Source organism: Hoplias malabaricus, chromosome 7 (genome assembly GCF_029633855.1).
Source record: "Hoplias malabaricus isolate fHopMal1 chromosome 7, fHopMal1.hap1, whole genome shotgun sequence".
In the NCBI taxonomy this organism is placed as follows: Eukaryota; Metazoa; Chordata; class Actinopteri; order Characiformes; family Erythrinidae; genus Hoplias; species Hoplias malabaricus.
In genome coordinates, this window is record NC_089806.1 from 28,621,886 (window position 1) to 28,649,183 (window position 27,298).

General features: G+C 38.6%; 1 protein-coding gene across 7 annotated transcripts in view; it reads right to left on the reverse strand.

Annotated features, from left to right (window-relative positions):
• nrxn3b (neurexin 3b) overlaps positions 1 to 27,298 on the reverse strand; it is a 325,560-nt gene that overhangs the window by 221,637 nt on the left and 76,625 nt on the right. For 6 of the 7 annotated variants that reach the window (XM_066677970.1, XM_066677969.1, XM_066677968.1 and 3 more), the window contains exons 4-6: positions 3,664 to 3,965; positions 2,393 to 2,416; positions 877 to 1,038 (exon numbers count right to left, since the gene is read on the reverse strand). In XM_066677970.1, the coding sequence (XP_066534067.1) occupies positions 877 to 1,038; positions 2,393 to 2,416; positions 3,664 to 3,965 (488 nt within the window). The remainder of the gene's footprint in view (positions 1 to 876; positions 1,039 to 2,392; positions 2,417 to 3,663; positions 3,966 to 27,298) is intronic. The other variant, XM_066677967.1, reaches the window with a different exon arrangement.

A 27,298-nucleotide genomic window follows, 5' to 3' on the forward strand; every position in this document is an offset into this window, starting at 1 on the left:
GCCCATTTTTCCTGATACCTCTCTCTTTGTGTATTTGACTTTTTCACGTCTGGTGAAACGCCACACTCTGTTATTTTGGAATTCCTTTCCAAGTTAGAGGTGTGGTTAAAGGGTGGGTTCATTTGAGTTTTGGGTTTTGATTCTCTATCCACATTTGTTTTATATCTGTGTAGTACTTGTTATTTTTAGCTTAGTTTCTTGAGATTTTGCTCTTTTCACGCCCCGGCCCTGTCATGTCTTATGTCTGTTTTTCCCACCATGTGTTCATGTAGCACATGGCTGTGTTATTGTATTTTTCCTGTCTCCCTCCTTGTCTCTGCCTTAGCTCCACCCTCTTGTTGTGCCTGCTTTGTGGTCCTGCCCCCTCGTTATCTGCCCCAGGTGTTCCTTGTCTGTGGTGTGTATTTAAGTTCCTTTATGTCAGTGTTTCTTTGGTGGACATTTCTTGTGCTTCAGGTGTTAGTTTGGTTTGTCTGTTTGTATCTCTAGTCCATTAGTACTTTGTGCCTCTTTCTCTTGTCTGTTAGTAATTCCCCCTCTCTCTAGGCAATTAGTAATTCCCCCCTCTCTCTAGGCAATTGGTAATTGGTAATTATCTGAATCCCCAAGACATGTCTAGGTCTGTCTCTCAGTATCCCTGTCTTGTTCTCTCTTATTAGAATAAATCTGCTGTGTTATAGCATTTGCGTCTTCCTCCGTCAAGTCCACTCAATCATGACAGACCTTTACAGATCTTCTTTGCATCGTGCCTGGGTTTATTTAAATCTTCCTTGTTCAAGTTTTTGATGGTGGGTATATAATATTCTTGAATACATTTAATTCACTGGAGGAAATAAATCAGTTTCAGACTATTATCTTCAAATCCAAAAATCTCACCTCTTTCAGGCAGCCCATAAAGTTATTGCTGACTGGAGATCCAGGTAGATCAGCTGTGCTGGGACTCCCCCCAACATAGAAGAAGTCATCTGATCCCAGCATAGTGTAGTCCTCCTGGGTGTAACCAGTGGTGGTCAGGATTCCATCCACCAAAATGGTAACCTGTTTGATGATAGTATTATGGAAAAATAATTAGCCATTTTCTGATCTCATAATTCAACTTACTTAAGCGAATTCTTTTTTTTTTTTTTTTGACATCTGATGGTCTTTGCCTCTGACAGGAATTTCCCTGGTGTCAGTATTTTGAAAGCTCAGATTTGAATAAGGCACTGTTTTGAGTATTATTTTTTTAAAGTAGTTATAAGCATAATTATTTATCTTAGGATTTTTCAGCGTAGGTTCACAGAACAAGTAAAGAAAATACTGCAGAGGAATATTTTCTTTAACTATGATGGGTGGGGGTGGGGGTAAGAAAATGAATTATCATGTTTTGGATACTTACTGGTTACAGGGTTAGTAAATGTTAAACCAAAGACAAATTGCTTGTGTTGGTTTAGCTTTCAGGGTTCAGTATGTACCATTAAACTCTCTCATACACACAAACACAGACTAGACTCTCTCTCTCTCTCTCTCTCTCTCTCTCTCTCTCTCTCTCTCTCTCTCTCTCTCTCTCACACACACACACTGACATGCATTTCAAGGGAAGGCGCTATCCACTCATATTATCAAATATTAATATATTTTTCCAGTATATAATTAAACCAAAATTAATGAGACTAGATGGATAAATGGGCTAAGACATGGTAGCGGATAGACTAAGCCACAAAAGCCATACAGGGGTCAGCCATACAGAATTAAAACAAGGTTGTGTCCAGGAAGCAACATAAAAAACACACAGCATGCAGGAGACACACACAAGAGGGGTACAGTTGTGTGCCCAAATGTTAGAGGATGGGGATATTGCATGAAAACGTGAACAAGTTGATGGATGTGGGTGTATGTGGCATGCCATGCACAGTATAACTGAATCAACTGCCAGAGCTCCGAAATGTAAATCTTCTGCTAGTGTGTTTTCTTTATAGCAAATAACGCCTGCAATGTGGAATACTCCATAACCATCTTTATTGGAAAGCCCCAGTCAGTTATTGCTGACAATCCTCAGAAAAAATGTGGAGGCTTGATTGGGGTTGGGGAGGGAAAAAACAACTTAATCCTGCAAGAATACTGGTCTGGGTGCAGTTTTTCTAGTGAGAAGTTTGCATAAAATTAGACTACTGTAGTGCGAGCCATCCCAATAAAAAGAGGGATACTGTAAGATACAGAATATGTGAAAAGTAAAAAAAAAATAAATCAAAAAGTGAAAAGCCCTGGCAATACAAACCAATTTCTTCATTTTTTGAAGAGTTTTTAGAATGAAACTCAAAAAAAGAAAGAAAGAAAAAAGGGAGAAGGACACACGACAAACCCAAAATAAGGACAATAAAATGATATCTACCAGACAATGTAGTTTGTTTACCATAGCATGTCCAATGCCTGAGTGCTTTGAGGAAAAGGGGGAGAAAGGAGATCAAAACAACAGTGAACAGAACGTTGTTAATAAATGAAAGAAATTAAGAGATAAAAAAAACAAAAACGATGAATTAGGGTGTTAGTACATTAGTCTGATTGAAATTGGTTAGTAATACAAATGATTCCATGAATGGTTTGTGTTAGTCTAACAAACTGTGTAGTCCCAAAGAAAGAAAAAGACAAAAAGAAAAAAGAGAGAGAGGGAAGTATAAGAAAGAAGTCCTTCAGTCTATCAGCTTTCATATCATGGGAGTAGTCCTTTATATTTTGCCAACTTGAACAAAAAAAAATGACTTACTTGTCAACTTCATATCATCTTTCAGAATAGAAAGATAGAATAGAACTGCACGATGGTGCAGTGTTGCTGCATTAATGCAGTTCATCTTTTTCAACCCCAATATGTTGTATAGGAAAAATAAATAATAGCTGTGCCATACAATTAGCATATATGTCATATTTAATCTTATTCCATGTAGCGGTAGTGTTAACTTTTCATGCAATTTGACCAGGGGTACCCGATACCCATTCACAGATGACTATATTTTATGATACTGTAAGCGGAACACTGTGCTTTTACACTTTTGTTATTAGGCAATACAATAATATACTGTATATAACATAGTTTAATCTTTTCTATACATGGCCAGCAGTCAGATAATCTTGTGCTAAATACCAAGGCCATTTCTTTGTATATTTGGTTGACAATGTTTATTTTACTCAAACTGAAATTTACATTTGCCTGGAGATGAAGTGAGCAGAACCATAAAAGGATCATCAGCTACTGACTAAAATCACATACCTGCTGACAGGCTAGAGGTCAACTTAGGTGTATGAAGAAAGGCTTTGTAAAAACATTAGCTATGTATGAGGGCATGTAAGAAAAAACAGCAGCAGCCCACAGCTAAAGAAACCCTTCATCAAGCACTGGAAAATTAGACTGTATACAGATGGATGCTGGGTCTCCCAAAAGGTTTGGAATTACTCCGCTGAGAAAATTATATCATGTTGACTGCTGATCAGATCTTCTTTTGGGAAACCAAACATTGAGAAATTAGGGATTAAAAAACATTTAGAATAATAATTTACTTATAAATTAATTACCCTAAAACTGAACCTACAATAAGTTTATCTTAATATATTTAAATCAAAATCAGTAAATGTGATGTTTAGACTGGCATAAGTCAATATAAAACACTGGATAAAATGTAACGCAATTACCTGTCTCAGATTGCGTGTCACTTTGATGTCATGCCAGGCATTGTCATTGAACTTCCCATTGACAGGTTCCACAATTGCCTCAAAGGCTCCAGAGCCTAGATTGATGACCAACGAAACAGCCCCATCCTTTAGTGCTAGATTGACATAGTCAGCTGATTTTCCTGTGTGGAGGATGAGTCCGTTGCGCTGCCAGGTCTTGAAAGATAATGTGATCTCATCACTGCTGCTCTGTATAGGGTTCTGTGACAGGTCGTAGCAGAAATACTCAGATCCTCTAAATGTTGCTACATTCTCCTCCCGTGCTGCAAGCAGAGAAACACACACATCCAGTTCAACTGCATCCTGTCTATTTCAATATCTGTGGAATTTTTACAGGCCAGTGAAAGGAGTATGAATTACTAAGTAAGGCTATTTCAGAAATAAATAAACCAAAACAACAAAAAAATAATTTTCACTGATGCTAATTATTTATTATATTAAAGATTAAACTCTATCAGCATGCTGGAGAGTCTTCAAACTGCTAAACAAGTGAGTAAGTAAGTTAGAAGGCAGATACATGAGGTGCTATACATAGATTGATAATGAAGTTAAATAGTGTGACTAAATATTGGACAATAAATAATACTTATACATGAGTATACACTGAGAAAGCTTAAACAAATTCTAACAGTGGTTAGATTTGTTATTCAATTAGAATAAACACAACATAACCAGGTCCTCAGTGTGAATGCAACTCATATGGCAAACTTAATTACTTGCACTGGTAATCTTTTTATTTCTTATTTGCAATCATTTACACCTAAAGCAGTCATTGGCAAGAATACTTTTACTGATAACCAACTTAACGCAATATGTCTCTGTGAAGCATGGGCAAAACCTAATAAATTAATTGCTATGAATGAGTCCACTCCCCCAGGATTTAGATATTACAATTGCACACACAGGTCTGGTCATGTCAGCGGCGTAGCCACTATTTATTATTAACTTACTGACACAAGCCAATTATCAGGTTTTCACTCTAGGTCCTGAAGAGCTAAGTGGCTGCCTTAAAATGGTAGCTCTTTTTTGTTGCTTATCCCACTCTATCATCCTCCCAGTCCTATTTTGGATTTGCTGGGTTTCACTCAGTATATCACTGGGCACACTTAGTAATGCAACGTCTCCTTTGACCAAGTATTGAAACATTTTTCAAACTATTGTTACATGATTTACTATTGTTACATGATTACATGAATTAATGTGTAAAGTGGCTCTGAACCATATTTGCCTGCAGCCACAATAAAGCGAAATATAAGAACTTTGAAAGTTAGTGCTTATATAGGTAACTTCCAGACCTTACAATCATCATCTTGCCAGCTCACCTTAGAGACCTCAAATCTGGAGCAAGCAACAAACAATTTACAAACTCCATGACGGTTTCAGCTTAACTTTGCCAGGCCTCATTCAGTTACAAATGTGTGGCTTCATAGACATAGCCTACATGGGCCTGACTGGCTTGCTTGCTGTTCAGTCTCCTGAAAATATATGTGGCTTCATGTAGAGGAGAGTCAAACAACAGTGACAACAGACTGATGAGCAGCTCAAGTAGGAAGAATGGCAAAAATGTAAAAACTATTTGTATTTTCAATTAATAAATTATTTAAAAAATACAATTAAAAGACAAGGAGATGTGAAAAAGTGGTAAGCATTATTTTGTCACAGGTTAATTTATTTTATTTTATTATTTTTACTTTGATGCAGGCATCATTTTTTTATTCGTATTATTTAGAAAACACTGGAAATCTTTTTTTACCATTTCTTTATAAATTAAATGTTTTTTTTGTTATAAATTTATTTTTATTTTATTATTGTAAGAGGTTAATCAAATTACAGATTTCAGTTTTACTGCATTTTTACTGTGTCCCAAAATTTCTGGACAAAAGAAAAAATAATAAACAGAAACGGAGTGAACATGATGAAGTGTCTAGGGCTGTAGCACACATTCTGCACAGTGCTAAACTGAACACTGGAAACAGCAGCACATGAAGCATTGTCATTTTGAGTGAAATAGAGAAACTTTGAATTCTGGTCTATTATGAATCTCTTAAGTTCAAATATAGTTATACAAGTTAATATCACCCAATTCACAATTTCTTAATTCTTCAATCTGTCACAATATTAAAACTTCTGACAGTATATATATGATGTGCAATGATGCAATGATGTGGAGATGGCAAATGTCAATATTTTATTCGTAATAGAACATAGATGACAGATCAAATGTTTATTCTGAGTAAATGTGACATTTTAAAGGAAAAATATGTTGATTCAAAATTTCAGTGTCAACAAATCCCAAAAAAGTTGGGACAAGTAGCAATAAGTGGCTGGAAAAAGGAAATTGAGCATATAACGAACAGCTGGAAGACAAATTAACACTAATTAGGTCAATTGACAACATGATTGGATATAAAAAGAGCTTCTCAGAGTGTCAGTGTCTCTCTGAAGCCAAGATGGTAAAAGGATCACCAATTCCACCATTGTTGCGCAGAAAGATCAAAAAGCAATACCAGAATGGTGTTACCCAGTGTAAAATAGCAAAGACTTTTAAGTTATCATAATCAACCTTGCATAACATCATCAAAAGATTCAGAGAATCTGGAACAATTGCTGTGTGTAAGGGTCAAGGCCGTAAAACTCTACTGGATGCTCGTGATCTCCGGGCCCTTAAACGTCACTGCACCTCAAACAGGAATGCCACTGTCAAGGAAATAACAGAATGGGCTCAGGAATACTTCCAGAAAGCATTGTCAGTGAACACAATTCACCGTGCCATCCGCCATTGCCAGCTGAAACTCTACAGCGTAAAGAGGAAGCCATTTCTAAGCAAGCTCCACAAGCTCAGATGTTTGCACTTGGCCAGGGGTCTTTTAAAATGGAGTGTGGCAAAATGGAAGACTGTTCTGTGGTCAGATGGGTCACGATTTGAAGTTCTTTATGGAACACTGGGACGCAATGTCATCCAGACCAGAGAGGACAAGGATAACACAAGTTGTTATCAACACTCCATTCAGAAGCCTGCATCACTGATGGTATGGGGTTGCATGAGTGCTTGTGGCATGGGCAGCTTGCATGTCTGGAAAGGCACCATTAATGCAGAGAACTATGTTCAGGTTCTAGAACAACATATGCTCTCATCTAGACGTCATCTCTTTCAGGGAAGACCCTGCATTTTTCAACAAGATAATGCCAGACCACATTCTGCAGCACAACAAATATCCGGGTACTGAAATGGCCAGCCTGCAGTCCAGATCTTTCACCTATAGAGACATTTGGCGCATCACAAAGAGGATAGTGCAACAAAGAAGACCAAAGATGATTGAACATTTAGAGGCCTGTATTAGACATGAATGGGAGAGCATTCCTATTTCTAAACTTGAGAAACTGGCCACTCTCTCTGTCCTCAGACGTCTGTTGAGTGATGTAAGAAGAAGCGGGATGCCACACAATGGTAATAAATGGCCTTATCCCAACTTTTTTGGGATTTCTTGACGCCATGAAATTTTGAAACAACATATTTTTCCCTTAAAATGATACATTCTCTCAGTTTAAACTTTTGATCTGTGATTTGTGTTCTGTTCTCAATATAATATTAGATGTTGGCACCTCCACATCATTGCATTCAGTTTTTATTCACAATTTGTTTAGTGTCCCAACTTTTTTGATATCCGGTTTGTGTGTGTGTGTATATATATATATATATATATATATATATATATATATATATATATGTGTGTGTGTATATACACACACACACACACACACACACAAACAGATCAAAATAAATTCCATCTCCTTACATTTTTCAGAGTAAATGACTGCCCACCTTCCTGGCTGGACCTTGATGGATGACTCACTGTCAAGCTCTCCTGCTACCCACTTCAGACTAGATCCCCATGCTCCAGCTACCGACACTTGCATTGGACTAGCTGCCCACCCTCCACTGAAGTATTCATGGACTCCTAACTATTGCTACAATTATTATTATTACCACCATCACCATTGCTTTCTTTATCTACTATTGCTACTATCATCAGTACACATAATCATAACAGCAGACTTATGTGATGGTACAGGAACATTTTGTCAATAATCTGTAGGCAGTTTGACCAGAGGAGGATTGTTCCCCCCTTTGAGCCGTGGTCCCTCCCAAGATTTCTTCCTTTCTGAGAGAGTTTTTTCTATCCACTCTTGGTAACCTGGAGGTATTATGTTTCATATTAAATCTTCAACATGCTTTTCCTCACTGGACATACTGTTAATGAATAGTCTTTGTCACTTTCAACCCAGTACAAAGGATGACATCCATCACTGGTGGCATTTGTACCTTCACCATCCAGTGGAACAAAAGGGTACTCTCACATTATTTCTTTGTAGTTCCTGACTTGCTGCATGATGCATACATTGGTAGTGTGATTAGATGTCCACATGGACACCTTGAACAATGTACTTTGGTCCTTGACTGAAACCCCAGTCAACACTGCGCCTCCAGATCCAAGCAACCAAGAGTCAGGACAGACCACCCCAGAGGTGTGCCATGGGGCCACCCGAGGCCCAATAGTGGTGCCAGCAAAAACCGCAAATGTACCCATCTTATTGGTCATGTGTCCTGGCCAACACTTAAATGCGCTTTTCTAACCACATTTTATTTGAAATTGGACTCTCCCTAGAACCCACACCCTTGGAGGAAATACAGGCAAGATCCATTGACCTGCTTGTACAAAATGATCCCTTGCAGTCTATAATAATACATTACTTCTTTCCTCTGGGTTGGTTAGTCAGTACTCGATTCCATGACATTTTGCCATTTGAATACCCAGAGTCACTAGCCATTGCCCTCTATCCAGCTCTGAATATAGGCAAGGATACCATTTGCTGAGTAGACTTGGTTGATGACAAACCAATGACTGTCATGGTTCTGTCCCTGGACTCTTCCCTGGAATTTTTCATCTCTTCTAACCCCAATTATACATCTGGCTCAGAATTCACAACTCAAGTCTTGAAGGAAGCCTATGCACTCTAGAATAAGAAAGAATGAAAGAGTTTGGCTTGTTGTTTAGCTGACGTTACAACACCTCAGCAAGAACAGTACCATCTTACAGACCGGTACTAGTAATCATTGATGATTTACTGGGAAAGGGCAGTATTAGGACCTGCCACGACCCTGTCATGAAACCCAATGGCAAATGGTACTTGAATATTGATTAGCATAAACTTAACCAACAGGTTCCACTATCCCAATTGCCAATGATGCAACTGGAGCAAGAGCTCAACTGAGCCCAAAATGCTAAATAATTTTCCACTATTTAAGTAGCCTCCAGATTCCTGTGCAAGTAGAAGCCCAACACAAGCTAGCTTTCACCTTCACAGACAGAGAGTACACCTTCACTCAGTGCCCATCTGTGTATGTCAAATTGCCATCACAATTCAACATTTTCTTGAATATGACCTTATGTCTGTGTGCAAGGCACCCTGATGTATGTAGACAACATCCTCATGCATGTACACACAGAGGAGTTTGATCATGTCCTTAGCCAGCTTATGGCAGCAGGTGCAAAACTATCACTCTCTAAATGCCTGTCGTGTAAAACCAAGATAAATTATGTCAGCCTTCTGGTAAGCGCCAATGGTTTGGATCTACAAATGAGTAGTGTACAAGTGGTAGCAATTCATGAGGCACCAACCAAGGTCAGAGATCTCCATAGTTTGTTAGGAGTATGAAATTATTCCAGCCAATTCACAGAAAATTTCGGAACTAGGATACACCATTTGTCTGGGGCCAACCCCAGGAACAATCTATGCAGGCACTAAAATAAAAAAAATCTGTGAAGACCTATGCCTAGCATACCCTGATACTAACAATGAAATCTACTTAGAAGTCAGATTTTCTGACTACTGTCTCAGCGCCTGTCTGTATCAGCTACATGTCCAAGACAAACAAATGGTGATCCGAGAACTTAAATACAATGACTGCGAAAAAGCACTGTCAGCAACTGTTTGGGCAGTCAAACATTTCTCCAACTACCTAGGTGGTCAAAATGTGATTGCTGAAACCTTCAGCCAGTCACGTTTCTAAACAGCCAACAATTCTGAGAAGGCGTTGTTAGTAATTATCAGGTAGCTTTCTGTCTAATGGCTCTGCATAACTTTGACTTGGAGGTATGCTATGAATTGATAAAGCCCTTGGGCACAGGGCTTGCCTTTTGCAAATGATGCAAAAGATATGTCCCTGCCCAAGTCCAACAAATTCCAGAAACTCTCCATCCTAAAAGCTAAATGCATAAAAACGTTGGTAATTTGCACAGATTCCAATTATGCACACCTGAGTTTCACATGCCCCTAGAAACTGTGGAAAAACAACAATTACACCAAATCAAACAAAAAGCCTTTTAAACATAAAGAGCTTTTCTTAGCATGTGAACACTTACTGTATACACAGGAAAACTACGGGTCTATTGGAAGAAGGTGAGGAGACACTCTAGAATCACAGGGGAAGAAAAAGAGCTCAAATGAAAGCAAACCTTTGATTTTTGTATCCCTCCTTTTATCTGAATCCATCCAATTCCACTAATGTTACAGCAATCCATCTATTTCCAAAATGCTCTTGCATGTATCTGACCCATCACTGACTCGAATTACCAGTCATTCCATCCCCCTTCACTCTACAATTTCTGTCATCATCATATTCAATAAAGGACATTCAATTTCCTCAACTTAATGCTATCCCTTTACCATCTCATATGGTACTCAGTCATTCACCAGTTTATTAACCCTCTGGAGGATCTCCCTCTGGGAGATCTGGCAACCCGTTTGGCTGTTCCTGTACCTGTTTAGAAGAAGTTGATTTGATCGCTCTGGTTTTCCTGTTACTTGTTTCTACTGTTATTTCTGTACTTATTTCTGTTTTTACAACTTATTAACCATCCATAGATCTATTTTATAGATTGTCTCCGCATGAATATTTATTACAGAGGCACTAAAACTGCCACTGGCCCCTGAATTAACGTTTCTGGTGTAAGTTCCTAAAATCAACCAAAAGCGGTAAGTACCTGCAATTCCATGGCTACTACTGGCTGTTTTGCCTGCTCAGAGTGTGGCATGTTTAGTTTAACCCCCTTTTCCACCTCTAGCGATAATGATAGTGGTTGTGTTTGTGCTAAGGGTCAGCTAGTTAGCTCTCTGGTGGATAAAGTGGACCAAGTGCGCATCCAGAGCTTATTATTATCAAGGGATAAACAGCGAGATTCAGTGCTAGCAACTCCGGGTGCCTTAGGGAGAGTTAGCACCCCCTCGACTCCGGGGTTAGAGCCCTCACAGCGGGGTGAATGGGTTACGTCTCAGTGACATAGCCGGAAAGCTAAGCCTGATGCTAACGCTGAGGCCAAAGCTAGCCCACCGGGACACCACGCTCCTCCAATTTGCGTGTCAAACATGTTTGCCCTGCTCAGAGAAGCACCCACTGAGGAGCCTGTTAAGAGTGCTCTGGTTATAGGAGACTATTGTTCGACACGTGAAATTAGCTACTCCTCTAGGGGTGCAGGCAGTAACAATTAGCTGTTTTTCGGGAGCCAGAGCGCCAGATATTAGTGGCAACCTTAGACTGTTAGCTAATAGGAGATATTCGAGGATAGTCATTCATGTAGGGGCCAATAATATTCGTCTGTGGCAGTCTGAGGTAACTAAGTGTAATATTAGAGAGGTGATTAAACTGGCCCAGACGATGTCCGATGCCGTAATCTGCTCTGGTCCCATCCCAATGTGGCGCAGCGCTGAAGCCTACAGCAGACTTTCGGTGTTAAACTGCTGGACGTCCAAGTGGTGTTCCGAAAATCAAGTGGGCTTTATAGACAATTGGTTACATTTCGAGGGCAAGTCTGGTCTTATAGGTAGGGATGGTATCCACCCCACGCGGGAGGGTGCTGCCTTACTTTCTTGCAGCATAGCACATAGTCTTTTAGTTAGCCAGCAGAGTAGTGTAGACAGCTGCTGACAATCCAGAGCCGGGACCAGGCAGCAGACAGACAGGCTAAACCAACCATCTGCGAACTGCCTTGAGGCGTCACCTAGGTTCAACTGTATTGAGACTGTTTCTTTCCCCCAAACTAAATGTAAAAGTAGAAAAACAAAATCAGCCTGTTTCAGCAACCTAATCATACACATATGATAGCAGCAACACCTCAGAACTAAAATTTGGGTTACTCAACATAAGATCACTAAACTCAAAAGCAGTCATCGTAAAAGATATCATAAGTGATCATAAATTCAATGTTTTCTGTCTCACGGAAACATGGGTTAGACCAAATGAATAATCAGCACTAAATGAAGCCACCCCCTAGACTATAATTATGTACATAGCCCAAGATTATCAGGCAAAGGAGGTGGAGTATGTGTAATTTACCAAAATACCCTAAAAATTAGTCTTAAACAATGTGACACCTTCACTTCTTTGAGGTTCTCTACACCATTATTACAAATCCGGTCACAAAAAAGGACAAATTTTTATTATGCAACATTTACAGACCACCAGGGCCCTACTTAGAATTTCTGAAAGAGTTCAGCGATTTTGCTGCAATCATAGAGTTATAATTGTAGGAGATTTCAATATCCATTTTGAAAAGGAAAGTGACCCACTAAAAAAGGCATTTACCTCAATCTTAGACTCTATTGGTATTACTCAAAATGTAACAGGGCCTACACACTACTGCAGTCACACTATAGACTTAGTTCTGACACTAGGTCTTAACATTGCTGAGGATTGCGGTAAGATATTAATTTTGTCAACCTTAGACCATTACCTAATTTCATATGAGTTATGTCTTAGCCATAATATATTTAAGTCCCCTCGCTGTTCTACAAAGCATATAATAAAACCATCTACCATCTTACAATTTATAGAAAACCTCCCAGAAATATCAACACCAGTTCCCACTCCATCAGACCCAATGGAGCTAGATGTACTAGCGGAAGCGGAAATGGCGATCAGCCAAGCTGGAAGTGTTCCACTCTGCCTGGAAGGACAGCCTTATAGAGTATAGAAATACCTTCACTAAAGCTCGCTCAGCATATCTGGCCTCGCTGATCTCCAATACGAAAAATAATTCGATAGTACTGTTTAGTGTGTTTTCCAGAGCTACAAAAAAAAATCAAGCAGGTTCCGAACAACTAATTCCAGCAACTCTCACCAGTAAAGATTTTATGGACTTTATTAATAATAAAATTGAGAATATTAGACAACAAACTCAAGCCACAGGATTAAATCTGATCTGGCTGCCACCCGATGGAGTGACTGATATAAAACTTAATGTAATTATAATAGAAAGACTTGAAACCTTTTACCCACTCCCACAGTTAGAACTAGAGAAGATTATCACCTCTGCAAACTGTACAACTTGCCCACAAAATTACTCAAAGAAGTACTACCAGCTATTATTAATCATCTTTTAACTATAGTAAACTCATCCCTTAGCCTGGGCCATGTACCCAAAGCTTTTAAACTAGCAGTTATTAAACCTATGATCAAGAAACCAAATTTTGATGCTAGTACACTGTCTAATTACAGGCCTATTTCTAAGCTGCCATTTCTATCCAAGATCTTAGAAAAAGCCGTGGCCCAACAACTTAGTTCATATCTACATAAGAATCATATTCCAATCTGGATTCAGGCCACATCATAGTACAGAGACAGCTCTAGTCAAGATAAGAAATTATCTTCTTCTTGCCTCTGATCAAGGCCACGTATCCCTGTAGGTGCTTCTTGACCTCAGCGCAGCCTTCGATACAACAGACCACAATATTCTCCTAGAAAGGTTAGAAAACATGGTTGGAATTACAGGGACAGCCCTATTATGGTTCAAATCTTACTTAATGGAACGTTATCAATTCGTAAAAGTAAACAATCTAAATTCAAATTATTCTAAAGTAAGATTTGGAATTCCGCAAGGCTCTATTTTAGGACCATTATTATTTACATTATACATGTTACCGCTAGGCACAGTTATAAGTAACCATGACCTTAACTTTCACTGTTATGCAGACGACATGCAATTGTATATTTCAGCCAAGCCCGATGACAAACACAGATTAAAGAAAATAGAGGACTGTGTAAAAGACGTGAAAGGCTGGATGTTGCGTAACTTCCTCCTTCTAAACAGCAACAAAACAGAGGTCCTGCTTTTGGGTCCAAAGGTGGCAAGAAATAAATTATCAGATTTAATTCTAAATCTCGCTCCAGTTAAACCTGGTTCAGCAGCAAAAAATCTTGGTGTCATAATTGACCCGGATTTATCATTTGATCAACACATAGGCAGTATCACTAGGACAGCTTTTTTACGTCTTCGCAATATTGCTAAGATTAGAAATGCCTTATCCCTACAGGATGCAGAAACATTAGTACATGCCTTTATTACTTCAAGGCTTGACTACTGTAATGCACTACTGTCAGGATGCACCAGCAGCAATTTAAGAAAACTTCAACTAGTTCAAAATGCTGCAGCCAGGGTCCTCACTAAAACTAGAAAATTTGAACATATCAGCCCAGGTCTATCATCACTTCATTGGCTGCCTGTAAAATTCCGCATCGACTACAAAATTCTATTACTAACATATAATGCTCTTTATGGGCTTGCTCCTGAATACCTTCAAGATACTATTTCCTATTATGAGCCGCCACGTTTACTCAGATCACAGAACACTGTTTTTTTAATTGTTCCCAGAATTCAGAAGGCCTCAGCTGGGGGAAGAGCCTTTTCTTAAAAAGCCCCCCAACTCTGGAATAATCTTCCAGAAAATGTTCGGGACTCAGACACAGTCGCAATCTTTAAATCTAGGCTAAAACCTCATTTGTTTAGTTTATCTTTTGGTAGTTAATGCTCCCCATAGATAAAGGCGGCAGATCCGGGGGGGTCCTTGGACACAGGGAATTATACTAAACTGAGACGCTGGTGCTGTCGTCCCGCCGCTTCACACGATTACTCAGGTTTGTTGACAGTGGAGCAGAGGGATGCCAGTGTTTCAGGATGCTCCTGTGTCTGTGTGTCCTTCTGGTTCTCTCCTTTTAGTTAAAGCTGTCATAATCAGATCTGCTGGAGTCATTAGCCACACACTGTAAATGTTCACATTTTCTGCTTTACAAAGACCAAACAGTTCAAAAGTAATTCCATCCCTTTACCTTTTTAAACGACTGCCCACCTGTCCGGCTGGACACTGATGGATGACTGTTGAGCTCCTCCTCCACACTTCAGACCAGCTGCCCCACTCCAGCAACCACCAAGTGCCTTACAGCTGCCCCTACACTGACGTTCTCACGAACTCCTAACTATTAATACCAGTAGATTGATCAGAGGAGGATAGGTCACCCCTTGTGAGCCTTGGTTCCTCCCAAGGTTTCTTCCTCAGCTGAGGGAGTTTTTCCTTGCCACTGTCGCCCCTGGCTTGCTCACTTGGGGTTTTTTACATTTTTTTACATTTCATGTCAAATCTTTGTCTTACTGGAATTCTGTGAAGCTGCTTTGTGACAACATCAGTTGTAAAAAGCGCTATACAAATAAATTTGATTTGATTTAATTTGGAGTCTGTGCTCCCACCGACGGGATAAATTAGAACTTGCACTGAAACCTTAACACAGCTCAGTGAGTTTTTGTCCTAGAAACATAATAAACATACCCCAGAAACCTTAATGGGTCTAGCTTTTTAAAATAAACAGTGCATCAGTGGAACCAGTCTACATGTTTGAACCCCTAAATATGGCCACAAGTGACAAATTATGGGCTCCTCGCAATTCATGTGTAAATTTTACATGTTTTGCAAGGGGGCTCAGATACTTGCTTACATACAGTACCGAAAACCTTATATAATCAGCTGCATGACTAGCTAACTTTAGTTATGCAAGAACATGTTTCATAGAAAAGTCTCCTTATCCATTTAAGATATTAAAATAAATAATTAATAAATAAAATATAAAATAAATAAAATAATTAAAATAAATAAAGCAAAATAAAATAAAAATTTGACCTGTGCAAATTGTTTTGTTGGAGTAGCAACAGAAAAATGTCTACCACCCTTGGATTTTAATCTACAATTTAGAGCAGCTAATAACAGCTGAGTGGAGTATTTTGTGGTGCACAAAGTTGAATATGAAGCTCACATGTCCATAAGTTTAAATGTGTTCAAAAAGACAGCGAATATGGAACAGCTTAATTTTGTGATGAGTAAGTGAAATGTATTTGACAAGATTTTCTGAAGCATGTTTAGTACTGATTAGTGTCTGTGCTACACTAGTTCAGTATATTTTCCAGCAATGGAGTTTGTGAAGCTGATGGTAAATGTTTTGTATATGCGCAGATACACCGAGCTCAGCTGAGCTTGTAGTAAAATTTGGATGCTCTCTGCTGCTTTCAAAGTGTCATCTGAAGCTCATATTTATAGATTTGTCTCTCCAAAGTCTGTGTCATTGCTAAATAACTAAATGTACCATGTACAAACAAATAATTCAGTTGGTTTCACTGATGGGATGGGGGCTAATGGGCCATTATCTATGAGAGTGGGGATTTCTTACCTGTGTTTCACACCAATCTCACCAATGAATAGTCAATGTGTGAGCCACAGGTATTGAGAAAAAAAAAAGGTCACATCTGATTTGTAACAATATAGGAGAAAAACAGACTGTCAGAAAATTGTAAACACCAGAGTGTAGCCAACACCGATGTCTACAAAGTTCAGAGCTCAAAAGAAAACATATAAATGTTCACAGTGTGTTTTTTCACTATATATCAATACCCTTTTTAGGGAAGTTCATATTTAGAGTTAATTTAAACAAAAAAAAGGTGAATATACCAATTCCACCATTGTTGAAAGATAGTGCAGCAATACCAGGATGGTGTTACCCAGCATAAAATAGCAAAGGCTTTTAAGTTATCATCATCAACTGTGCATAACATCATCAAAAGAATCAGAGAATCTGTAACAATTGCTGTGCGTAAGGGTCAAGGCCGTAAAACTCTACTGGATGCTCGTGATCTCCAGGCCCTTAAATGTCACTGCACCTCAAACAGGAATGCCAGTGTCAAGGAAATAACAGAATGGGCTCAGAAATACTTCCAGAAAGCATTGTCAGTGAACACAATCCACCGTGCCATCCGCCGTTGCCAGCTGAAACTCTACAGTGCAAAAAGGAAGCCATTTCTAAGCAAGCTCCACAAGCTCAGACACTGGGCCAGGGGTCTTTTTGTGTGGCAAAATGGAAGACTGTTCTGTGGTCAGATGGGTCACGATTTGAAGTTCTTTATGGAACACTGGGACGCCATGTCATCCGGACCAAAGAGGACAAGGATAACACAAGTTGTTATCAACACTCCGTTCAGAATCCTGCATCACTGATGGTATGGGGTTGCATGAGTGCTTGTGGCATGGGCAGCTTGCATGTCTGGAAAGGCACCATTAATGCAGAGAACTATGTTCAGGTTCTAGAACAACATATGCTCCCATCTAGACGTCATCTCTTTCAGGGAAGACCCTGCATTTTTCAACAAGATAATGCCAGACCACATTCTGCAGCAATCACAACATCATAGCTACGTAGGAGAAGGATCCGGGTACTGAAATGGCCAGCCTGCAGTCCAGATCTTTCACCTATAAAGAACATTTGGCGCATCATAAAGAGGAAGGTGCGACAAAGAAGGCCCAAGACGATTTAACAGTTAGAGGCCTGTATTAGACATGAATGTGAGAGCATTCCCATTTCTAAACTTGAGAAACTGGTCTCCTCTGTCCCCAGAAGTCTGTTGAGTGATGTAAGAAGAAGCGGGGATGCCACACAGTGGTAAAAAATGGCATTGTCCCAACTTTTTGGGGATTTGTTGACGCCATGAAATTTTGAAACATTTTTTCCCTTAAAATGATACAGCCTCTCAGTTTAAACTTTTGATCTGTGATTTGTGTTCTATTCTAAATAAAATATTAGATTTTGGCAACTCCACATCATTACATTCAGTTTTTATTCACCATTTGTTGAGTGTCCAAGCTTTTTTGGAATCCGGTTTGTATTCCAGCTTTGACTAGCAGGGGTACACACACACACACACACACACACACACACAAGCCCCCCACCCCAGGGCTTCCTAAGGATGAATGAAAAACAAAATAAAGCCAAATAAAGCCAAGGTACTTAGCCCCTAGCTCCACATTTTTTTTCTTAGGACTGTGTTGCCCTGTGAAGGACTGGCGCACTCTCCAGGGTGCCTTGCACCCAGTGATTCCAGTTAGGCTCTGGACCCACCGCGACCCTGAATTGGATAAGTGATTTCAGACAATGAATAAATGCAGGGGTAAAGAGGCAGAATCTGACTGAGCGGTAGTAAAAAAGGAACATATTTTAAACATTTTTTTTCACCTTGCACTTCAGAGCTTCCATAGGCAGGAGAGTGAATGGGAAGAATAAAATGCCTATAATATACAAGGAGACCTACTGTACAAACTAATGAGAGGAAGTAGTAGAGGTTACATAAGATACACAAAATGGCTACTGAGATAGGATAATGTTGAAATGATGTATTTGATCCTGGAACACTCTCACCCCCCCCCCCCCCCCCCCCCCACACACACACACTCCCATTCTGGAGTGCTGGAGATTGAGAATCCTCAGCAGAATCCTGTAATGTCAACACTCAAATCATCTCTAATCCGGCTCAGTACCCTCATAGAACCAGCAAGGAGTAAAGGGAGGAAGACCTCTTCATGGAACAGCTTAAAGAACCATGATTTTCCCTTTTTTACTACTGCAGTGCTTTTGTAACAAAAGCATGAAAACATGTGGAGTGCTGCACTATTAGTACACATCTCCCATGTCACTCAAGTATATGTTGGGATATAATAACGGCAGTCTTGCTACAGTCATTTTTATTAATGGATCAGAGTAGGTGAAATGGGAGGTATGTATTGACCTGGATTTAGTATAGGTAGCAGACATTGTGTTTTATAATATTATTTTTTTTGTATTGTTGATATCCTTATTGGTATTGGTGGGTTATTTCAGTGGCAAGATTTGAGAACAACGACAAGAATAACAGTTGGGTTTAAGGAGTCCCAAGAACTATGGACAGAGATTATTCTCAAAATACTTTACAAATGCGTAAATGTTAATCCACAAATTAAACAAAAGTCACAAATATGTTTCACTATTCACAAATGAACACATCCCAATCTGTGTCTCACAGACTGCAATTTGTACAAATACAGTTACATTCTATACATAAATACATGTTTTTGTTTTTAATAGATATCATACTTTTATGCGAAAATAATTACATTTGTTTAAATAAATAAATATTTGTAATGTCAAAGTCTCAAATTTAAAATTTATTTGTAAATTGTTGAATCTGCGTATGTGAATCGAGTCACTCACGAGTTTTCCGTGACGTGTATTTGTTCATTTCCTCTTGCGGGTTTTTGGATTTTGAGACTTTCAATTTGCATTTCACCCGATCCAAATACAAATGCAGCCTGATCCACAAATGTGGCCAGCAGGCAAACAAGCCACCTCTAGTTTTGTTTTGTTCATGATTTAGATCACTGGCATCAGTGTTTTTCTTGTTCATTTTATTTAAAGGTAAATACAAAGAAAGCCAAGAACATTTTGTTGATTTTAAGAATTATGATTACTTATTTATTCAATATAACTAGTTAGAGTAAAGCACATGAAGTTTAAACTGGCTGGGCACAGATATATAGAGGTTTATAAACACACTAAAGCCACAAAATGTCTCGGCACCACAAAGACACACACACACACGTGAAATAAGACCAATTCAGCATATCTCTCTGTAAGATATAATACATAAAGTTGTCGAGTTCCGAGCCATCCTGCTGAGCTTGTGAACAGTGGTGAGACGTAACTAATGCAGAGCCAAACACAGCCACAGAAACAAACAAAGCATGTTCCTGTCTTATTTTGTGTTATTCAGCCATAGTCTGCTACTGGGAACAAACTTTTCTGGTTCGCGAAACAGTTTATGTCGGTGCAACCACGCAGAATGGTTCCAAATGTAAGTCACAATCTGGAATGTGAAATATGGCTGAACTAACAGTTCCTGTATGCACGTTTCAACATTAGGAAAATGCCTCTTCTAGGCCGGCGCAGTAGACAGTCTGGCAAAAAGGGGGGAAATATTGGTACTGTGGTCAAGTTCTGCTGTACTGTTGTGGCTAGAAATATACAACATAATCTGATGAGTGAAAGAAGGAAGGAACAGAAGAAGAGAGAATGGGGGGGGGGGATGGCAGAGATGGGGATGTGGATATTGAGCAGATGGAGTAAGAAGATCAACAAAAGAGGATTATGCCACGTCAAACCATCACTGGACAGATGAAAATCAAACTGCACTCACTAGAAAGTACATCCATACCCTGTGTCAAACTTGATCTGGAGCCATTGCTTCCAAAGCAGAGCCAAATATAGGACGAAACACATTATCCAGAGCAACATCGTTCCTAGACGAGATCACTAAATTTGGTAGGCTAGGTATGGGAATGAAAAATGTTACTTCTACAGCAGTGAGTGCCAGACAGCAGTCTGCCGTGGTGCCTTAGTATTAGTAATATCAGTATTATTTACTGCCCATTGTGGCGCATCATGGTTCAAAAGGAAAGGCAGCACCACTTTTCACTGTATGCTTCTGTAATTCACATCTTAAGATGAGGAATTGTGGGATGTAAATCCTGCCAAACTTAAAATTGAAATGAAAACAATAAAATGAAAATGCAAATTATTTGGGGTTTTCATTAATTGTCAGTCCTAATCATCAAATTAAAAGAAATAAACACTTGAAATATATCAGTATGTGTGTAATGAATGAGCATGATATACAAGTTTAACTTTTTGAATGGAATTACTGAAATAAATATTAAAATATTTAAATAAATAAATCTTTTCCCGATATTCTAATTTTATGACCAGCACCTGCATGTTAGTCATGATACAACTTTCTAGCACAAAAGGACATGAGGTCCCAATGATTTTTCTTAAAACTAGCAAAGCTTGAAAACTGTATAAATTATTTTGTTTGCTCACATGAAGCTCATCTAATATGTTACACACTTTAGTAAGTTTAGCCATATATTTTATAGTGGGCCATATTCACCACATAACATATCACATAAAATGGAATGCCTCTTACATAGATTTTGAAGTGAAGATGCTAAATTTAATCATGGATTTTACTTTGTGTAGAAACTGACAAGAAAATAAATATCACTTCAGTTTTACATATGAGAATCAATCGAAAGTCCTTAAAAGACATCATTCATTTATTGTCTGTAACCGCTTATCCAGTTCAGGGCCGCAATGGGGTCGGATTCTACCCAGAATCACTGGGCACAAGGTGGGATCACACAATGGAGGGGGTGCCAGTCTTTCAAAGGGTAACACGCAGTCACACATTCACTCCTGTCAACAGTTTTGCATGGCCAGTCGTGTTTTTGAACTGTTGGAGGAAACTGGAGCACCAAGAGGAAACCCACACAGACATGGGAAGAGCTCACCACACTTTTGACAGACAGTTAACAAGTGCAAGATTCAATCCCATAATACCCAGACCCTGGAGCTGTGCAACAGTGACACTACCTGTCACACCAACATGCCACACCAAAAAAAAAAAAAAATATATATATATATATATATATAAATAAAAAAATAAAAACAAATGTATTTCCAATAAAGGACACACCTGGTTAGAAACAGAGATTTAAATATCTAATGAATTGCAGAAGCATTCAAAGAATACAATGTAGACATTTTAGCACAGTAGCCTAAAATTGCATAAAATATTGCTTTTCTCTGATCATTTATTTCGCTTCATATACTGATAAGCACACTCACACCTATGGACACATTTTTTGAGTAGCCAATCCACCTACCAACCTGTGTTTTTGGACTGTGGGCGGAAACTGTAGCACCCGGAGAAAACCCACGCAGACACGAGGAGAACACAGACAGTCACCTGACACAGGGCTCAAACTCACAACCCCAGGAACCTGGAACTGTGTAACAGTGACACTACCTGTTGCACCACTCCTGAAAGACATCAGTATTGTTTTAAATGTTTTACACTTATTAATTTTACTGGTTTGCAGCAGAACAAAAATGTACAAATAAATAAAGTATGCAAGTAACTCTGTAGTAGGGTGTATTGTCAGCATCCACAGAATAATGTAAAGAAGTAAAGTGAGAGTACTTAAATATCTTGCAAAGCTTGCAGGTGGAAAGAAGGTCATTTAAAATGAAGGGATGTTCTTGGGTGGCTTTGCCTCAGGTACTACTCCGACTACTATCTTGTGTCTTTTCTCTTTAATCATTCCAGCAAGGTACTGTTTAGGCCATTTTACTATATTTATGTTTAAGTATGTGCTATAATAGGACCTAACAAATTTTACAACTGATAACAATACTATTTTTAAGAAGCTAACCTATTATACATGTTAACAAATTAAAAACACAAAATAATGTTACATTATTATTTAATATTATTATTATTATAGATATTATTGTTGTTTTAGTTATTTAGTTTTAATTAAATAGTACTTTACTGGCTAATTTTTTTTTTACATTTTTGAAGTAGTGAATAAGTAGTGAATACCAACTGCCTTGGAGCTGCCACCCTACATTGAAGTTTTCATTGACTCCTAAATAATTCTCCTGGGGATTTTTAAAAATGTTTTACATTTTTACAGTTCATGTTAAAATGGTATTTTTACTGCAATTCTGTGAAGCTTCTTTGTCACAACATCAGTTGTAAAAAGCACTATACAAAAAAATTTGATTTGATTTGTGTTTTAAATGGATAAAGTTGATAACCGTTGCTTCAAAAGAACAGAGTATTTGTTAGGCCTAGGGGAAAACTGGGTATGGTAAAGTTGCCTGTTTCCCTAGTAAAGGACAGAATTGACCCAGAAGTTAAGGTGTGCACAGCTCTGGCATTCTGAGCCATACTCACCTGCCAGTTTCATACACACACACCTGTCGTCCTCTTTAATAAGGCGTGCCAACTGTTCCTCTGGTGCCATTAACTGTTAGTACCCTGTTAGTATCTACTTATAAAACATTATTTTTATAAATTTTTAAGATTATTAAGAAAAAAACCAAACCAATGAATAAAATTAAAGCACACAAAAAATAACCAATTTTTTTAAACCCAAGGTAGATATCCAAAAACAAACAATTTAGAGGTGTTATTCTTTTATTCATCCATTGTCTGTAATGGCTTATCCAATTCAGGGTCACAGTGATAGGTGTGTTAATTATTCTTTATTAAATTTTCCATCCTCTTACTTATTCAAGTAAGAAGCTTGAAAATAATTCCATTAAGACTCATCAACTGGCCCTTTTAAGGTAAAACTAAATATTTGAATAAAAAAATTGTGAATTAAAAGCAAAGTTATGCCTCCTACAATGACATTTATGGTGGAAGGAAAAGGCAATACATAACTGCTGTTTATTGATTTTATCTCCACTTTAATACCATTATAAAGTTGGCTGACATCACAACAATAATCGGCAACATCACCAACAATCCACATAAAGGGAGGATGTGAAGCTCCTCACAGAGTGGTGTACTGCCAACAACCTCTCCCTCATTGTTAGTAAAACCAAGGAGATGACTGTTGATTTCAGGTAGGTGAGCAGACTAACATGCACCACGAGAAACTAGGGGATGATGGTGGAAAACGTGAGCAGCTTCAAGTTCCTTTGTGTCCACAGAGCTGAGGATCTCACCTGGTTACTCAATACATCACACATTATCAAAAAGGCCCAACAAAGCATCCACTTCCTCCAAAGACTAAGAAGAGTTAACCTGTCTCAACAGCTCTTCTGCAACTTCTACCAGTCCACTATGTGAGTATTCTGTATGTATCACAGTCTGATATGGAAGTACCACTAAAGTTGAACACATGGCCCTGCCAAAATGTGATGAAAATTATTACTAAAAATAAAGAAAAGTTTAATCTCAGTCTACATTTTGGTGACCCTAAGCATAGCTTGCACAGCTGCTGGCACTTTCAGAAATGTCCACAAATTTCTTAAAATATCTCAATTACACCATGTTCCTCTTTCCCAAATATGACTGTTGTGTGGTACTGCACTTATATGTTTATTATGTACTGTATTTCTCCATTTATAGGTAGCAACCTTGACTCCTACAGGGGTTTTAGACCATAATAATTTATTAGTATGGTGTAGGCCCTCCTTTTGCGCCCAATACAGCGTCAGTTCATCTTGGGAATGACATATACAAGTCCTGCACAGTGGTCAGAGGGATTTTAAGCCATGCTTCTTGCAGGATAGTGGCCAGGTCACTACGTGATGCTGGTGGAGGAAAACCTTTCCTGACTCGCTCCTCCAAAACACCCCAAAGTGGCACAATAATATTTAGATCTAGTGACTGTGCAGGCCATGGGAGATGTTCAACTTCACTTTCATGTTCATCAAACCAATCTTTCACCAGTCTTGCTGTGTGTATTGGTGCACTGTCATCCTGAAACACGGCACCGCCTTCAGGATATAGTGTTTGAACCATTGGATGCACATGGTCCTCCAGAATGGTTCGGTAGTCCTTGGCAGTGACGCGCCCATCTAGCAGTATTGGGCCAAGGGAATGTCATGATATGGCAGCCCAAACCATCACTGATCCACCCCCATGCTTCACTCTGGGCATGCAACAGTCTGGGTGGTCGCTTCTTTGGGGATTCTCCACACCGTAACTCTCCCGGATGTGGGGGAAAACAGAAAAGGTGGACTCATCAGAGAACAATACATGTTTCACATTGTCCACAGCCCAAGATTTGCCCAAGATCTGAACCTTCACACTCTGCTCTTATTGGTGCAATGTGCAGTTAATGAAGATTGGCCACCAGGCTGGTCCAATTTAGCCATGAAACCTCCCACACTAAAATGACAGGTGTTTCAGTTTCATTGTCCAACCCCTGTATATCTACCAGTATCTTAGCTAAATTTTATATGGACTCTAATGCTATTTGAACCGGCTAGGATTACTATTCTGTGCAAGTTGACAAAATATGTTTTGTCTGTTAGTGTAAAGGCAACTGTTAAATGCCATAAATGTAAATGGAGTCCAATGCATTGCCTGCTAGCCTGCCAAAACTTGCACACCACTGCCACTGTTGGAGGTTAAGATATGGCTTGCCTGCCAACACTTGCACACCACTGCCAATGCTGGAGGTCAATGCATGGCTTGCAGGCTGCCACCTACTACTGTATGCCAATTCTTGCCACTGGAAGCCAACAAACATTTTTTGAGTACTTGATTACCATCATCTTCTTGCTTCTCAAGGCAAGAAATAAAGCATGGAAACTAAATACATAAACAGGGATTGAATCTATTTGGCTAACATTGGCTAATAGCTAATTGTCTAAATATATAAAGAAAAAGTTTTTATTTATATACAGTGCAGAAACAGTGCATGCTTTTTTTTTACCTCAACTTTAGATTATTGTAATAAATCGTTGTCAGGATGCTCCAGTAGAAACCAAAGAAAACTTCAACTGAACATCAACTAGCAGCCAAGGTCTTTCCTAAAACAAAAATTAATTATATAAGTCCAGTTCTCTCAACCTGCACTAACATCTAGTTAAATTTCATATTGCTTCTAAAATTATCCTATTGACAGTCCTCTGTGTATGGGAAACAGTCAAAGTAACCCCTTGCCTGTTGGGGGAGATATATCTCATTTTAACACACACAGCTTATAAGAGAGAGAACAAGCTGTATAAAGATTCACATGCATGCCATAGCCAAGTCCTGCTCTCACCTAAGATCTGCAATGAAGTCCTACACTGAATATAATACACAATTATTAACTAAGGAAAAAAATTAAACCAACAGAGTCTGTCTAAAACACAAAGAAAGTGAAAGAGGAGGGTGTCAACAATCTCTGCAAGCTGCCAATCTAAAACTGTAGGTCAAAAAGGAAAACAGGAATTAACATTTGAAAGAAGACCATTTCTTCTTGAAAACCCTAAAGAAGATTCTGACAAATGTATGAGAAATAATATTTGTAAAATGAATTACTTTTTATAAAAAGTATACACTGTAATTTAAAAGAAGCCTTGATTTGTTGCCAGACAAGAGTTCATGCTGGCACAGATACTTGCTAGTGAGTGTTTTAAAAAAAAAGGGTCACCTCTGCCCAGATGCCTGCTGGAGTGAGGCAGTATAGTTCAGCAACAATGACTCAGTTATAATCTCTATTCATTTGCATCAGTGTATGTACAATTCGACTAGAGACCGTGCAAGAACATTTACAGCACTAAAAATAAAGCAACGGTCAAAAAAAAAAAAAAGAAGAAAAAAGGTCAAGATCATAATGTCAGTCCAATAATAATAATAATAATAATAATAATAATAATAATAATAATAATAATAATAATAACATATTATTATTAAACATGTATTAAACTGCAAACGCTGCCATGACAATTTGGAACAACGTGCAAAATGTAAATTAAACCAAAATGCAATTATATGCAAATAATTTAAATGAAAATATTAACTAAAATACTACAAAGGCAACATTTGAAATGTTTAAAAAATGTGAAAGATCTGAGAAAGTATTTTGAAAAATATTTGCTCATTTTGAATTTGATGCCAGCAACACAAAATAAGATGGGACCGGGTTATGCTTACCAGTGTGTTGCATCACCTTCTCTTTTAACAACACTCTGTAAGCCTTTGGGAACTGAGGACAGCAGTGACTGTAGTTTGAAACTGACTGTTTTCCAATTCTTGCTTATTAAAGAATTTTAGCTGCTTAACATCTCAGGTCTCCATTATTGTGATTTTTTTTTCATAATGAACCAGCTGTTTTCAATGGGTTACATATCTAGGCTAGTTTAAAGTCTTTTTCTAAGGAGCCACGCTGTTGTAATCCATGCAGAATGTGAGTTGGCCTTGCCTTACTGAAACAAACAAGGCCTTTTCTTGGGAAAAAAAGGGGCAGCATGTATATAGTCTGCCTGTATATAATCAGTCTGTCCCAAAATCTAGTTAGCTGCCTAGGAAGGCACTGACTGCATAGACAACTGTTTAAGTAGACAGCATTTTTAACCGTCGTCTGTCCTCATGAGGCAAATTATTGAAATGGACAGAAGTTGCTCTTGCGTTGCATCCTTGGATTGCTTTCGCAGCTAAGGAAGGGTTCAATGCTGCCTTAAAATTCAGCCAAATTAAGATATTTTAGTAGGCAGCATAATGAGGTATCTAAAAATTTAAGGTGGAACTAAATGCTTGAATATGAAAATTGTGAATAATAAGCAAGGGTTTACCTCCTAAAATGAAATTTATGCCTATGTGCCGGGAGCGTGCACACTGATGTAAAATGCTCTCTTGTTAGACAGCTCACTAGGTTTTGGGACAGACCCATTGTTTGGCATTAATGGTGCCCTCAGAGATGTGCCAATGCACCATGTTATGCACAACAATGCCCCCTTATAAAATCATAGCTGCTGACTTTTGAACTGTGTGCATATAACAAGATGAATTGCCCCTCTACTCTTTAGCCCTGAGGATGCAATAACATCCATGATTTCCAAAAA